We start from the raw sequence: 13,972 nt of genomic DNA on the forward strand, positions 1-13,972 counted from the left end.
CCCTGTGTGTACTGGTGCATCAGCCAACTCCAGGCTGTGTCCTTCAGGCAATAAATGGGTTCCTGATGCCGCAGAGGTGGGGCCTGGGCCTGGAAATTTAAAATTTTTGGATTGCGGGTGCTACAAAAAAAGATGGACACACCCTAATCCGTTCAGTGGAGCGCGCCTGCGGCCCCGGACATCTGAGGGCATAACACACCTGTTATTGCTCGATCTCAGGAGAAGGGGATTCATCATCGGGAGAAGAGAGTTGCAGGTTGCCCTTGAGTCAGCAAGGTGGTAGCACGGTTGGCAGTCAGCGTGGTGTGGCAGTAGTGGAAATTCTGGAGCCAAACGTGCCCGGGGGAGACCACAGCTTACCTTTCCGGGAGTTAGCAGGTTATCAGCACCGGTCGATGAAAGATAGAGACACGCTAATCCGTTCAGTGGAGCGCGCCTGCGTCCCCGGAAATCAGAGGGCATAACACACCTGGTATTGCTCGATCTCACAATTCATCGTGCAAAGGTAGGGGGTTATTAAAGCCTCTTGGGTACTGCTGAGGCCTACTCTTGACTGCTCCTGGTGCAATGTATGGGGTAATTAAACACTCTTGGGTAGTGTTTTTTTTATTTTTTTTATTTACTGATAATTTTATCAGTAATGAAATTGAATTTTCCAGAAAGCTAATTGTTACACGACGGAACGCTTGTTGCGTGTGATTTTTTAATGAAAATAAAAAATAAAAATAAATTACGGACAGGGATTAACTCTGCTTCATCATTTTGGGCGAAAAAAGTCCTTTGGTGATCTGATCTTTTGGAGACAGATGCGCTTACACACATATTGAATTAATTTTTGTAAAAAAATTTAAAACATTGTGTGGTTTATTATTTTTGAGAAGAATGTCTTTGGGTGGTCCACCGTCCTGCATTATAGAGTTTTGTGAACTGTTGGATATGCGCTTGTTCTTACACAAAGGTATTTCTTAAAAAAATTTCAAAAATGTTGTTGTTTATTGGAGGAGATTGTGAAGCCCGGGTGTGTACTGGTGCATCAGCCAACTCCAGGCTGTGTCCTTCAGGCAATAAATGGGTTCCTGACACCGCAGAGGTGGGGCCTGGGTCTGGAAATTTCTAAGTTTTGGATAGCGGGTGCTACCAATGAGAAATCTTTGACAAAAATTTCATATATTGTGTTGTTTTTGGCAGGGGGAGGGGGGGGGGGGTTGTGAAGCCCTGGTGTGTACTCTCTCATCAGCCAACTCCAGGCTGTGTCATGCAGGCAATATATGGGTTACTGATGCCACAGGGGTGGGGCCTGGTTCTGGAAATTTCAAATTTTTGGATAGCGGGTGCTACCAATGAGAAATCTTTGACAAAAATTTCTTATTGTGTTGATTTTGGAGGGGGGATTGTGAAGCCCTGGTGTGTACTGGTGCATCAGCCAACTCCAGGCTGTGTTCTTCAGGCAATATATGGGTTACTGATGCCGCAGAGGTGGGGCCTGGGTCTGGAAATTTCAAATTTTTGGATAGCGGGTGCTACCAATGAGAAATCTTTGTTCTTTGTCAAAAATTTCATATATTGTGTTGTTTGTTTTTTGGGGGGGGGGGGGGGGGGGATTGTGAAGCCCTGGTGTGTAGTGTACTAGTGCAGCAGCCAACTCCACACTGTGCCATTTAGCCACTAAATGGTCTCCTCTTGCTGCCAACATGTCCACGCTATGTCATTCAGTCACTATATGGTCTACTGACACTGATGCCACCACCAGGCTCTGTCATTGTGCTGCTGTGCGGCAGTGATTCTAAGAGCGATGCCGGTAATCTGCATGCTATTCTGAATAACAGTATTATTTCACTACCCCAGCACACTCCATATGCGTTTTAGGACACAGCAAAGAGTTCTATACCCCTATAGAGGCCATATGTAGGCTAGAAATAGCCTTTTTAAACATCGATTCACCGCGAATAAATTCGGATTGAAACGAACTTTTTGGGAAAATTTGGCGAATTGGCCGAATCGAGTTTTTGAAAAGTTCGCTCATCTCTATTTGTAACCCAATTTCTTCTGAGTATATAAATACCCCATATGTGGATGTAAAGTGCTCTGTGGGCGAACTACAATGCTCAGAAGAGAAGGGGCACCATTGGGCTTTTTGAGAGAGAATTAGGCTGGAATTGAAGGCTGTGTGTGTTTACAAAGCCCCCATGGTGCCAGAACAGTGGACTCCCTCCACATTTGACCCCCATTTTGGAAACTACACCCCTCACGGAATGTAACAAGGGGTACAGTGAGCATTCATGTCCCACAGGTGTCTGACAGATTTTTCGAACAGTCGTCCATAAAAATGAAAAATATAATTTTTCATTTTCTCAGCCCACTGTTCCAAAGATCTGTCAAATGCCAGTGGGGTGTAACTGTTCACTGCACCCCTTATTAAATTCTTATAAAATTCTGCCATGTGTGTTTTTTTTTTTTCTTTTACTGTTCTGCCATCATGGGGGCTTCATAAATGCAACATGCCCCCAAAAAACATTTCAGCAAAATTCGCTCTCCAAAAGCCCAATGTCGCTCCTTCCCTTCTGAGCCCTCTAGTGCACCCGCAGATCACTTTACATCCACATATGAGGTATTTCCTTACTCAAAAGAAATGGGGTTACAAATTTTGGGGGGCATTTTCTCCCATTACCCTTTGTAAAAATGGTAAATTTGGGGAAAAAACTCCACTGAATTTTTTTTTTCATTTACACATCCGAATTTAACGAAAAGTCATCAATCACCTGTGGGGTGTTAAGGCTAACTGGACCCCTTGTTACGTGCCTTGAGGGGTGTAGTTTCCAAAATAGTATGCCATGTGTTTTTTTTTTTTTTTGCTGTTCTGGCACCATAGGGGCTTCCTAAATGCGACATGACCCACAAAAACCATTTCAGGTAAATTTGCTTTCCAAAAGCCAAATGTGACTCCCTCTCTTCTGAGCATTGTAGTTCGCCCGCAGAGCATTTTACGCCCTAACATGGGGTATTTCCATATTCAGAAGAGATGGGGTTACAAATTTTGGGGGGCATTTTCTCCCATTACCCTTTGTAAAAATGGTAAATTTGGGAACAAAAACTGCACTTGTGGTCAGGGCTCCAAACGTGGACAGGCTGCCTGACTAATAATCAACAATACATAACAATGCTAATGACGATAATAGTAATAAAATAATAGAAATTACAATAATATTGATAATGGACTTGGTAATAATGATCCTAGTGATAACGATCACAACCAATATAATAATAGTACTGACAACTATATAACTACCAATGACTATCAACTATAACAACAATAAAGAACAATAATAGTAACATACCTATAGCAGTCAGAAGTGTACTAAAAACCGCGACCGTGGGCTTGGCCTATAGAGGGCCTACCCAGATAGAATGGGAGGGTTGGCTGGGTGTCACCGAACGCCCGACACGCCATAACCTGTATGTGTGGGGCGTGGGGTATATACCCCATGCCCCTCCCACAAATACAGCCTTAACAGGCTTACACATGTGGTCAGGGCTCCAAACGTGGACAGGCTGCCTGACTAATAATCAACAATACATAATAATACTAATGACGATAATAGTAATAAAATAATAGAAATTACAATAATATTGATAATGAACGCTTGACAACCAGATTGAACACGTGTGCCATGCAATGGGCATGGCTCAGCCTTTCCTCTAACAGCCCAGACAAGATGTTCATCCCCTTGTCAGTCACCATGGTTCCCATTTCCAGTTTTCGTGGAGTAAGCCATGCTCCTATTTCTTTATAAATGACTTTTAGCAGTTCCTCCCGTGTGACTCCGTTCACCAAGGCAAACCATGTGTTGTTCCCTGCACACATGGTTTGCTGAAGGGGCACTGAGATTTGTCTGGGCAGTGGAGGCTGAGGACATGGTGAAGGATGAGGAGGCAGAATTGCACACTGTCATAGGACCAATGGCCTGAGCGCGTGGAGGAGGAATTGGCTTGACCTGTCCAAGTTGGTGTTGGCCCATCTTCTCTTCCACAAAATTGTGCAGGGCTGGTACTGCCTTCTTCTCAAAGAAAAAACAGTTTGGCACTCTCCACCTCGGCTCGGCACAAGCCATCAGTTCTCTGAAAGGTCCACCACTTGAAAAGGGAGGGACTGCAGCACCAGCAACTTGGACAGGAGCACATTCAGCTTCTACGCCGTTGGACGAGTGGGCGCATACTGTTGTCTCTTGGACATGGCTTCGCCGATGGATTGTTGGCGGAATGGCTGACTAAAAGTAGGAGGAGCAGGAGCATCTGGAGCCTCAGAGGGAGGGTATGACACACAGCTTCCTCCGGCTGAGGTGGTGAAGCCTTGGCTGGCTGAAAGAGGGAGTGGCGTGCCACTGGGTGATCCAGCAGGCTGGACCACTATATCGGAGCCATGGTGCTATCAGGCCGTTTTATGGTTGCGCAGCATATGTTGACGCAGGGCCGTGGTGCCAACATTGGGACCCTGGCCACTCTTCACCTTCTGCCGACACATCTTGCATGTGACTATGTTAACCTCCTCTGGATGCTAGAGGAAAAACTGCCACACCGCCGAGTAGCTGTTGGAGGACAGAGTCAAGCCACTCGCACAATTTTTCATTGAGAGAACCGATCCAAGCCACAATAGGTTGCATTGGTGGCGGGAATCAGTTCTTATGTACCTTAGGCAATGTGTGGAAAATAGGAACCACAGGTTTTTTTACATAGATGTACTCCATTTCTTGCTTAGAAATAATAGACAGACGTACACCCTCCAGAAGTAAGTTCTCAAGTTTTGTCTGAAAACCACTTGTGGGGTCTGTACTTAAACGCAGATATGTATTTTGGTCTGATAACATATCCTCACTCAGTTTCAGATATAAGCCTGTATTCATACAAACAACTGAGCCTCCCTTGTCGGCGGCTCGAATTGTTAAATCACTATTATTTTGCAGGTAATCTAAAGCTTCTCTTTCTTTTCTACTGAAATTATCCCTTCTATTTTTAGTTTTTTGTTTAAGAGCAATCAGGTCCTTCATGATAAGATCTTGAAATCGATCCAAAATGAGGGGCCTGCTGTTAACGGGGTAGAATTCTGGATTAGATGTTTTAAATGTACCAGATTTATTAGTACTAGTATCGTTTTCCCTTCCCTGTATTTCTAAAACATTTAAATCACGAAAGGCTATCTGTTCATTATAAGTAGTGAGTAACATCTCCCCTTTGTCCGTCTTCACATTCACACTAGACGTATTTCCTTCTTCCATAAATTGTGAATCCACCGATTCTACAGAAAGAAAAATGTTTTTTAACTGTCAATAGTCGTAAAAAATTTATTAACGTCTAGTATAGTTTTGAATATGTCAAAATGGTTAGTTGGTGAAAATCCTAGTCCTTTAGATAAAACTTGTTCTTCTGATTTTGTGATATTGTAGGATGAAAGATTAATCATCAGTTATTTCTTCTTGAATCGGTTGCGTTCTGATGTTCTTCGATTTGTGTTTCCTTCCTGCCTGCCTTTGTCGTTTTTTGAAAGTTTCTAAGATTTTGTTTTAGTGGCTGTGTTCACACTTGTTGTGTCTGAATCCGCACTGATCTCGGAGTGCTCAGAATAATCTGATGTGGTTTCACTCGAATCCAAATCAGTTGAGCTGAATGTTACATGCTGGGGTTTTTGTTTCTTGTGGTACTTTCCACGTTAAGTTTTTAGGATTGACTTTGGGCTCTTGAAAATGTTTTCCCACTTTCCCCAGTCGTATTGCGTATTTGTTTTGAAGTCATGAGTGTCTCTTTAAAATTTTGTTTTTTTAGTTTGTTTGATTATATCCTCCAGTTTAGTTATTTTGTTCCGGAGGTTTATATCAAATTCACGAAACTCCTCTGTAGTAATGTATGGTTTTAGTTTCTCCTGAGTTTCTTTAATCTCCCCGGTGATGTCTTGTAACAGTGCCTCCTCATAGGCCACTATAAGCTCTATTAGTTTCAAGGAGCGATCTGTAAGGATTTTATCCCATTTTTGTTTGAACTCCTCATTAAAGATACATGTGGGAATCTTTTTCAGCCTTAGTCCTCTTGGAACAAGTTCTTTTTCAACATAGGTTTTTAATGTGGTAACATCCCACCATAGTCTAGCCTCTTTCATTTATAATTTCTCCAAGTTGGGCATTAACTGGTTAATATTATAATCCAGAGCCATACTTTCACCGTAAAACAGGCTTTTAGCCGCATGTATACATTCTGTACAATCATCAACGTTTTTAAGAGCCTGTGTTGATATAGTGGCATTGTCTGTTCCTCCCTCTGCCATGATAAATAATATGTAGTTCAGTCCAAGGAGCACGATGTATGGAGGAACATACAAAATTTGTACACAAAGAGAGACGGGTTATCAGCTCACCTGGACTCAAGGCGCATGGCAATCCTCAATACGAACACCATACAAGTGGAACAGCAGCCAGCGCCTGTTAAAACTTAACATTTATTGGAAACACTTAAAAATCCATATGGATGGCAGTGCAGGAACACAGAGAATTAGAATCCAGGCAAAACTTGGAGAATTACCTCTTAGCCGACATGTTTCAGGCTCAATGGCCTTTAGTCATGGCATACATGTTTGTACATTAGTCTTACTTTTTATACTGACCGGAGTACCTGTCTCTCCACCCCGTTCACTCCCACACCAGGGGAGGGAAGGGGCAAGAGAGAGGAGGAACCCCGGTGCACTATGCACCGATTCAAATCAGAATCAAATTAGGAACATCATTAAACGATATATACCTATGTTATCATGCGATCCTGATTTGGATCGAGTAACGAAAGACGGGGTACGTTTTTCGAGTCGTAGGGCGCCCACATTGTCTTCTATACTTTCACCTAGTCTGGTCAGTGATGTTAAGCCCAAGGAATCCTGGCTAACCACTAAAGGCTTTTATAAATGTTCAGAGTCCAGATGTGTTGTATGCAAATTTGCGGAGAAGTGTTTAAGTGTAGAGGGTACAGTGGATAATACCAAACATCATGTGAAAACATTCATTAACTGCAATAGTGAATATGTAGTGTATAAAATCACCTGTACCGAATGCCATGTGAATTACATAGGAAGTACTAAGAGAAAATGAAAGAAACGTATACAGGAACATATTAGACATGCTGCTGGTCCTTTGACCAACAGCATGTCTAACGTTCCAAAAAATTTTTTTGTCAAACATCAGGGAAATGTGTCCTCCCTGAAATTTTCAGGGATTGAAAAAATAATACCATCTAAAAAGGGGTGGTGATCTTGTGCAAAGTCTCCGGAATAAAGAGACCATGTGGATATATCTCTTGAATAGTATACAGCCGTTTGGCCTTAATAATAGAACAGATCTAATATGACATTATTGAAGGAGTTTTTGTCTTTTTCTTTTGTTTTTATTTCATATGTTTTGTTGATTTTAGTCACACTGAATGTTGTAATTGAATCTGTGCATAGTGCATCGGGGTTCCTCCTCTCTCTTGCCCCTTCCCTCCCCTGGTGTGGGAGTGAACGGGGTGGAGAGACAGGTACTCCGGTCAGTATAAAAAGTAAGACTAATGTACAAACATGTATGCCATGACTAAAGGCCATTGAGCCTGAAACATGTCGGCTAAGAGGTAATTCTCCAAGTTTTGCCTGGATTCTAATTCTCTGTGTTCCTGCACTGCCATCCATATGGATTTTTTATTGTTTCCAATAAATGTAATGTTTTAACAGGCGCTGGCTGCTGTTCCACTTGTATGGTGTTCGTATTGAGGATTGCCGTGCGCCTTGAGTCCAGGTGAGCTGATAACACGTCTCTTTGTGTACAGATTTCTATATTACTTCTATTTAAAAATCTTAACCTTTCCAGTACTTATCAGCTGCTGTATGCTCCACAGGAAGTTCTTTTATTTTTTTTATTTCTTTTGTCTGACTACAGTGCTCTCTGCTGACACCTCTGTCCATGTCAGGAACTGTCCAGAGAAGGAGCAAATCCCCATAGCAAACACCTATCCTGCTCTGGACAGTTCCTGAGACAGACAAAGGTGTCATCAAAGAGCACTGTGATCAGACAGAAAATAAATTTAAAAAGAACTTCCTGGGGAGCAGCTGATACCGTATATACTCGAGTATAAGCCGATTTTTTCAGCACAAGTTTTCGTGCTGAAAACGCCCCCCTCGGCTTATACTCGAGTGAACTCTCCGCCTGTCAATCCCTTCTCAGAGGTCTTCAACCTGCAGACCTCCAGATATTGCAAAACTACAACTCCCAGCATCGGTTGTCCGGGCATGCTGGGAGTTGTAGTTTTGAAACATCGGGAGGTCCGCAGGTTGAAGACCACTGCGGCCTTCGTCATCATCCAGACACCCCTTTTAGTTTTCTACTCACCTCCCCTCGGTGGAAAGGAAGGGTGAGCTGGTCCGGGCTATCTATGCTGCAGGGACCGTTCGGTGAGGAGGGTTAGTCGTTCAGGGCTGTCCATCTTCACTGGGAGGCCCTCTTCTCCGCTCCGGGCCGGCCCCGGACTAGTGACAATGCCTTGACGATGACGCACAGGGACGTCTGTGCGCAGCAGACCATGACGTCCCTACGCATGAATGTCCCTGTGAATGAATGTCATCAAGGCATTGTCACTAGTCCGGGGCCGGCCCGGAGCGGAGAAGAGGGACTCCCGGTGAAGATGGACAGTCCGCAACATCTGGAGGTCCGCAGGTTGAAGACCACTGATGAAGGGATTGACAGGTGGTGATGATGAGGGGGGGGGGTGATGACAGGGGTCTGTATGATGATAGGGAGGGATGATGTATTTCCCACCCTAGGCTTATAGTCGAGTCAATAACTTTTCCTGGGTTTTTGGGGTGAAATTAGGGGCCTTGGCTAATATTCGGGTCGGCTTATACTAGAGTATATATGGTAAGTACTGGAAGGTTTAAGATTTTTAAATAGAAGTAATTTACAAATCTGTTTAACTTTCTGGCACCAATTGATTTAAAAAAATAGTTTTTCACCGGAGTACCCCTTTAATAGCAGACATCAGAGTGATCGCTTCTTGTATTCTCAGGCTGTTCTCCTCATGTTCGTGTGTATTTCCTCCAACACAATAATGGGTCAGTTTGGAGATTAGATTGTGAGCCCCATTGGGGACAAGGACCAAATGGAGTGATGACAATCTCTGCTTAGTGCTGTGGAATAAGTTGAAGCTGTATGAAAAAAACTAATTATTATTATTGTAGAGATCTATAGTGAGAGGACAGTGCCGCCCCAGTCTGTTATATAGAGAGAGGATACTTTAGGTCTCTGCCTGTGAGTACTACATGTCACCATTATATCTATTAAAGGGGTACTCCTGTGGAAAACTAGTTTTTTAAATCAACTGGTGCCAGAAAGTTAAACAGATTTGGAAATTACTTCTATTTAAAAATCTTAATCCTTCCAGTACTTATCAGCTGCTGTATGCTCCAGAGGAAGTTGTGTAGTATATTCCAGTCTGACCATAGTGCTCTCTGCTGACCCCTCTGTCCATGTCAGGAACAGTCTAGAGTAGGAGCAAATCCCCATAGCAAACCTATCCTGCTCTGGACAGTTCCTAAAATGGACAGAGGTGTCAGCAGAGAGCACTGTGGTCAGACATACAGCAGCTGATAAGTACTAGAAGGATTAAGATTTTTTTATTGAAGTAAATTACACATCTGTTTAGCTTTCTGGCAGCAGTTAATTTAAAAAAAAGTACCTCTTTAACTGCTGAGGTAAAGATGTGACACAATCCTGGGTCATTTAAGCCCCAACTCTGAAATAGCTGGAAGTCCCACCCACCTGTAGACAGGCTCCACCCTTTCTGGGAATATTGCAAACTTTGGTTGATATTGTTGTTATTTTTCGATAAAACCCATGTCCAGAAAAGTCATGTCCCACAGGATGTCTCTTCTGTTCTGTATAAAGAATAATGTCTGAATTCTACAGATACAAAAAGAATAGAAGAAACAAAGAGAAGTCTTCATACTTTATTCTCACATAGAAGAACTTTGGGATACAGTCCATTTAGTCCAAACCCAGTTGGATGTGGAAATAGCAGTAATGGTTTTCAGTATTGTAGCCGGGCATTTCTAGTGTCCCTATAATGGTGATCTCCCCCCTGATCTTCAGATTTTACACATTCTAAACATGAAAATAACTTCTCCTCTGTCTGAGTTCTTAGATGATCCACAGATTTGATATTTGGTTAACACATTAGCCACATACTATATATGACAATGGCTTCTCTCCTGTGTGACTTCTCAGATGTCCCTCAAGATTTTTTTTATTAGTAAAACACTTTATACATTCAGGACATGAAAATGGTTTCTCTCCTATGTGAATCATCTGATGTTTAAAAACGTGATTTCAGCCTAAAACATTTCCACATTCCAAGCATGAACATGGCTTCTCTCCTGTGTGAGTTCTCTGGTGTCCCACAAGAGTTGCTTCTTAGGTAAATGATTTTCCACATTGTGAACATGAAAATGGCTTCTCTCCTATGTGAGTTCTCTGATGAATAACAAGATGTGATTTTGTAGTAAAACAGTTACTACATTCCAACCACAAAAAATGGCTTCTCTCCTGTGTGATTCTTCATATGATGCACAAGACTTGCTTTCCATATAAAACTCTTCATACATTCTGGACATGAAAATGATTTCTCTCCTGTGTGAGTTCTCATATGTTCCACAAGACTTGATTCATGACTATAACACTTCCCACATTCCGGACATGAAAATGGCTTCTCTCCTATGTGAGTTCTCTGATGAATAACAAGATGTGATTTCGTAGTAAAACAGTTACTACATTCCAAGCACAAAAAATGGCTTCTCTCCTGTGTGATTCTTCATATGATGCACAAGACTTGCTTTCCATGTAAAACTCTTCATACATTCTGGACATGAAAATGGCTTCTCTCCTGTGTGAGTTCTCATATGTATTTCAAGACTTGATTTTTGACTAAAACTCTTTACACATTCTGGACATGAAAATGGCTTCTCCCCTGTGTGAGTTCTCAGATGTTCCACAAGACTTGATTTTTGACTAAAACACTTCACACATTCTGGACACGAAAATGGTTTCTCTCCTGTGTGAGTTCTCATATGTTCCACAAGACTTGATTGATTCCTAAAACACTTGACACATTCTGGACATGAAAATGGCTTCTCTCCTGTGTGAGTTCTCATATGTATCACAAGATGTGATTTACGACTATAACACTTTACACATTCTGGACAGGAAAATGGCTTCTCTCCTGTGTGAGTTCTCATATGTTTTTCAAGACTTGGTTTTTGACTAAAACTCTTCACACATTCTGGACATGAAAATGGCTTCTCTCCTGTGTGAGTTCTCATATGTTTTTCAAGACTTGATTTTTGACTAAAACACTTCACACATTCTGGACATGAAAATGGCTTCTCTCCCGTGTGAGTTCTCATATGTTTTTCAAGACTTGATTTTTGACTAAAACTCTTTACACATTCTGGACATGAAAATGTCTTCTCTCCTGTGTGAGTTTTTATATGTTCCACAAGATATGATTTATTCCTAAAACTCTTCACACATTCTGGACATGGAAATGGCTTCTCTCCTGTGTGAGATCAATGTTAAAATCAATACAAAGAGTAAAACACAAGCAAGCTGTGTGAAGATATTCAGCTCACTTCCGTGTCCTGCAGTGCACGGACTGGTGCGGACCGCTCCACTATGCTAATATATAGAACAAAGCCAATGTCCAGTGCTGCTCCCAAAAAATGTTACTTCTTTATTTTATAGCATAAACACCACAGGTACACAAAGACCAGGTAGACACAGGTGACGCGTTTCGGCCCGTCAACGGGCCTTAGTCATGACTAAGGCCCATTTGACGGGCTGAAACGCGTCAATTGTGTCTACCTGGTCTTTGTGTACCTGTGGTGTTTATGCTATAAAATAAAGAAGTACATTTTTTACGGGAGCAGTGCTGGGGTTTGTTCTATACAATGAGTAAAACACAATACAGTCAACACATGTAGATAACAGGATCACTTATTTCTAGGTACTTACAGAATATAAAGAAAACAAACTTTTCTTATGTTTATACAGCCCCCTACCTCCCTTTTCTGGTTTCTTTCTTATACAAGGGGGAGTGAATCTCAGGCTCCGGGGGAGTGAATCTTATCTTATATTCAGCCCATTTCCCACACATATACATGTATTTACCAGAAGTGTAGTCTGATACAATTTTATGTCCTGGTAAAAACTCATCTACATGAAGGAAATGGTCAATACTTGTCACTAGATGACTATGTTTGGGTCATTAAAGTGCATACCACCATATCATTATAGTACATGATGGGGTAGAAAGGGTTTAATACCCCTCACTGTTTCTTATAGTCAGTTATTAACACATATCTTCCTATATTTTTAAACCCTTTCTATCTCACAGACTCAAAGACAATTAGAACGGCCCTGCTCATTGAATGGGATCAGATTGGATTGACAGGACCGATCCCTCATACACCAATACTGATGTGTGGGATAAGGTTATTGTCACTGAGATACCTCAGGATAGAACCTCTTAGAAAACCTTCAAAGATTTTACCCAGAAGAGAGGTTACACCTAAAGGCCTATAGTGTCCAGACTTATATGTTTGATCCCCTCTTGAATACTAACATCATATTAGATACTTACAAGTCACATGGAACAGATTCTATATAAGAACAAGAAGATCCAGCAGAGATATAGGATGAAATCCAAGATTCTTTATTCCATTACATTAAAATGACAGAACACAGGTCAGGGAGATAAAGTGACGTGTTTCAGGTGTTCATATCGCCCTTAGTCATACTAAAAACAATCTGTCCGCAGCCGTGTGTATATAAATATCACATGATCTCCTACCAATAGGATTGGAAAGCATGTTTAACCTTCACATACATGATCATAAGAGAGGAAAGTATTATAACATTATAATTGTATAAGTAAACATTTTGGTCTTTATTTTTTAGTCATACTAAAAAGTATCTAGTCCCGGCCATCTATGACTAAAGATCACATGATCTTCTTCCCGTAGTAAATGAGGAAAATATTAACCCTTTACATACAAGATCACAAGAGAAGAATGACACAAAGAATACAGGGAATTGCAATACTCTCTAGACAGAAAAGCATACCAAAACATGTAAGGTACTACAGCACCCAGAAAGCTGAGCAAAAATAGCCAAGATAACAATAAAAAAAGACCAAAATGTTTACTTATACAATTATAATGTTATAATACTTTCCTCTATCATGATCATGTATGTGAAGGGTAAACATGCTTTCCAATCCTATTGGTAGGAGATCATGTGATCTTTATATACACATGGCTGCGGACAGATAAGTTTTTAGTATGACTAAGGGCGATCTGAAACGCGTCACTTTCTCTCCCTGACCTAAGTTCTGCCCTGCGCCCACTACCTGTCTATGATGAGCGCTATCTATACAATATACATCTCCACCACTAAAAAGCAGGAAGAAATATCTTAAGGAACCTCAGTCTGCAATTTATAATGACAGAATAAAACATAAGATGTATGAAAGGCTCTTACCATTCTCTGATATGGGGTTTTCTAGTCCACTCATTGTTCCTCCAGAACTTTCCTGTAAAGATTCCATATTATAGACCTGAGGAAAAAACATAAAGGAACCTTAGTTTATCTTCTATCCAGGTGAGTGTTACATCCCCCCTAGAAGGTATGAACCAATCTGCACAAGGATCTCCTCAAGTGGTGATCACATAGGATCAACAATCATCCCAGTCTCTTTCCTACAATTATTGTGGGGTTCAGTGATGGCCGCAGACAGGGCCAGACTGGGACTAAAAAGCCGCCCTGGACACAACCCTACCAGCCCACATACAATATACACACGGCATAAACAACAAATATGAAACAATTACAATATCTTATAATTCCTTCTACTTCCAGTCACC

The 13,972-nt window shown here is 41.6% G+C and overlaps 1 protein-coding gene across 1 annotated transcript in view; it reads right to left on the minus strand.

The window, feature by feature from the left end:
* Window positions 1–10,185: 10,185 nt before the first annotated feature.
* The window catches only part of LOC130357527 (oocyte zinc finger protein XlCOF6-like), a 46,351-nt gene continuing 42,564 nt past the window's right edge, over window positions 10,186–13,972 (minus strand). The window contains 3 exon segments of the mRNA XM_056560222.1: window positions 10,186–10,839; window positions 10,841–11,607; window positions 13,590–13,665. Coding sequence (XP_056416197.1) covers window positions 10,567–10,839; window positions 10,841–11,607; window positions 13,590–13,665 — 1,116 coding nt within the window. The 3' untranslated portion in view covers window positions 10,186–10,566.

This window comes from Hyla sarda, chromosome 2 (assembly GCF_029499605.1).
Source record: "Hyla sarda isolate aHylSar1 chromosome 2, aHylSar1.hap1, whole genome shotgun sequence".
Lineage (NCBI taxonomy): Eukaryota > Metazoa > Chordata > Amphibia > Anura > Hylidae > Hyla > Hyla sarda.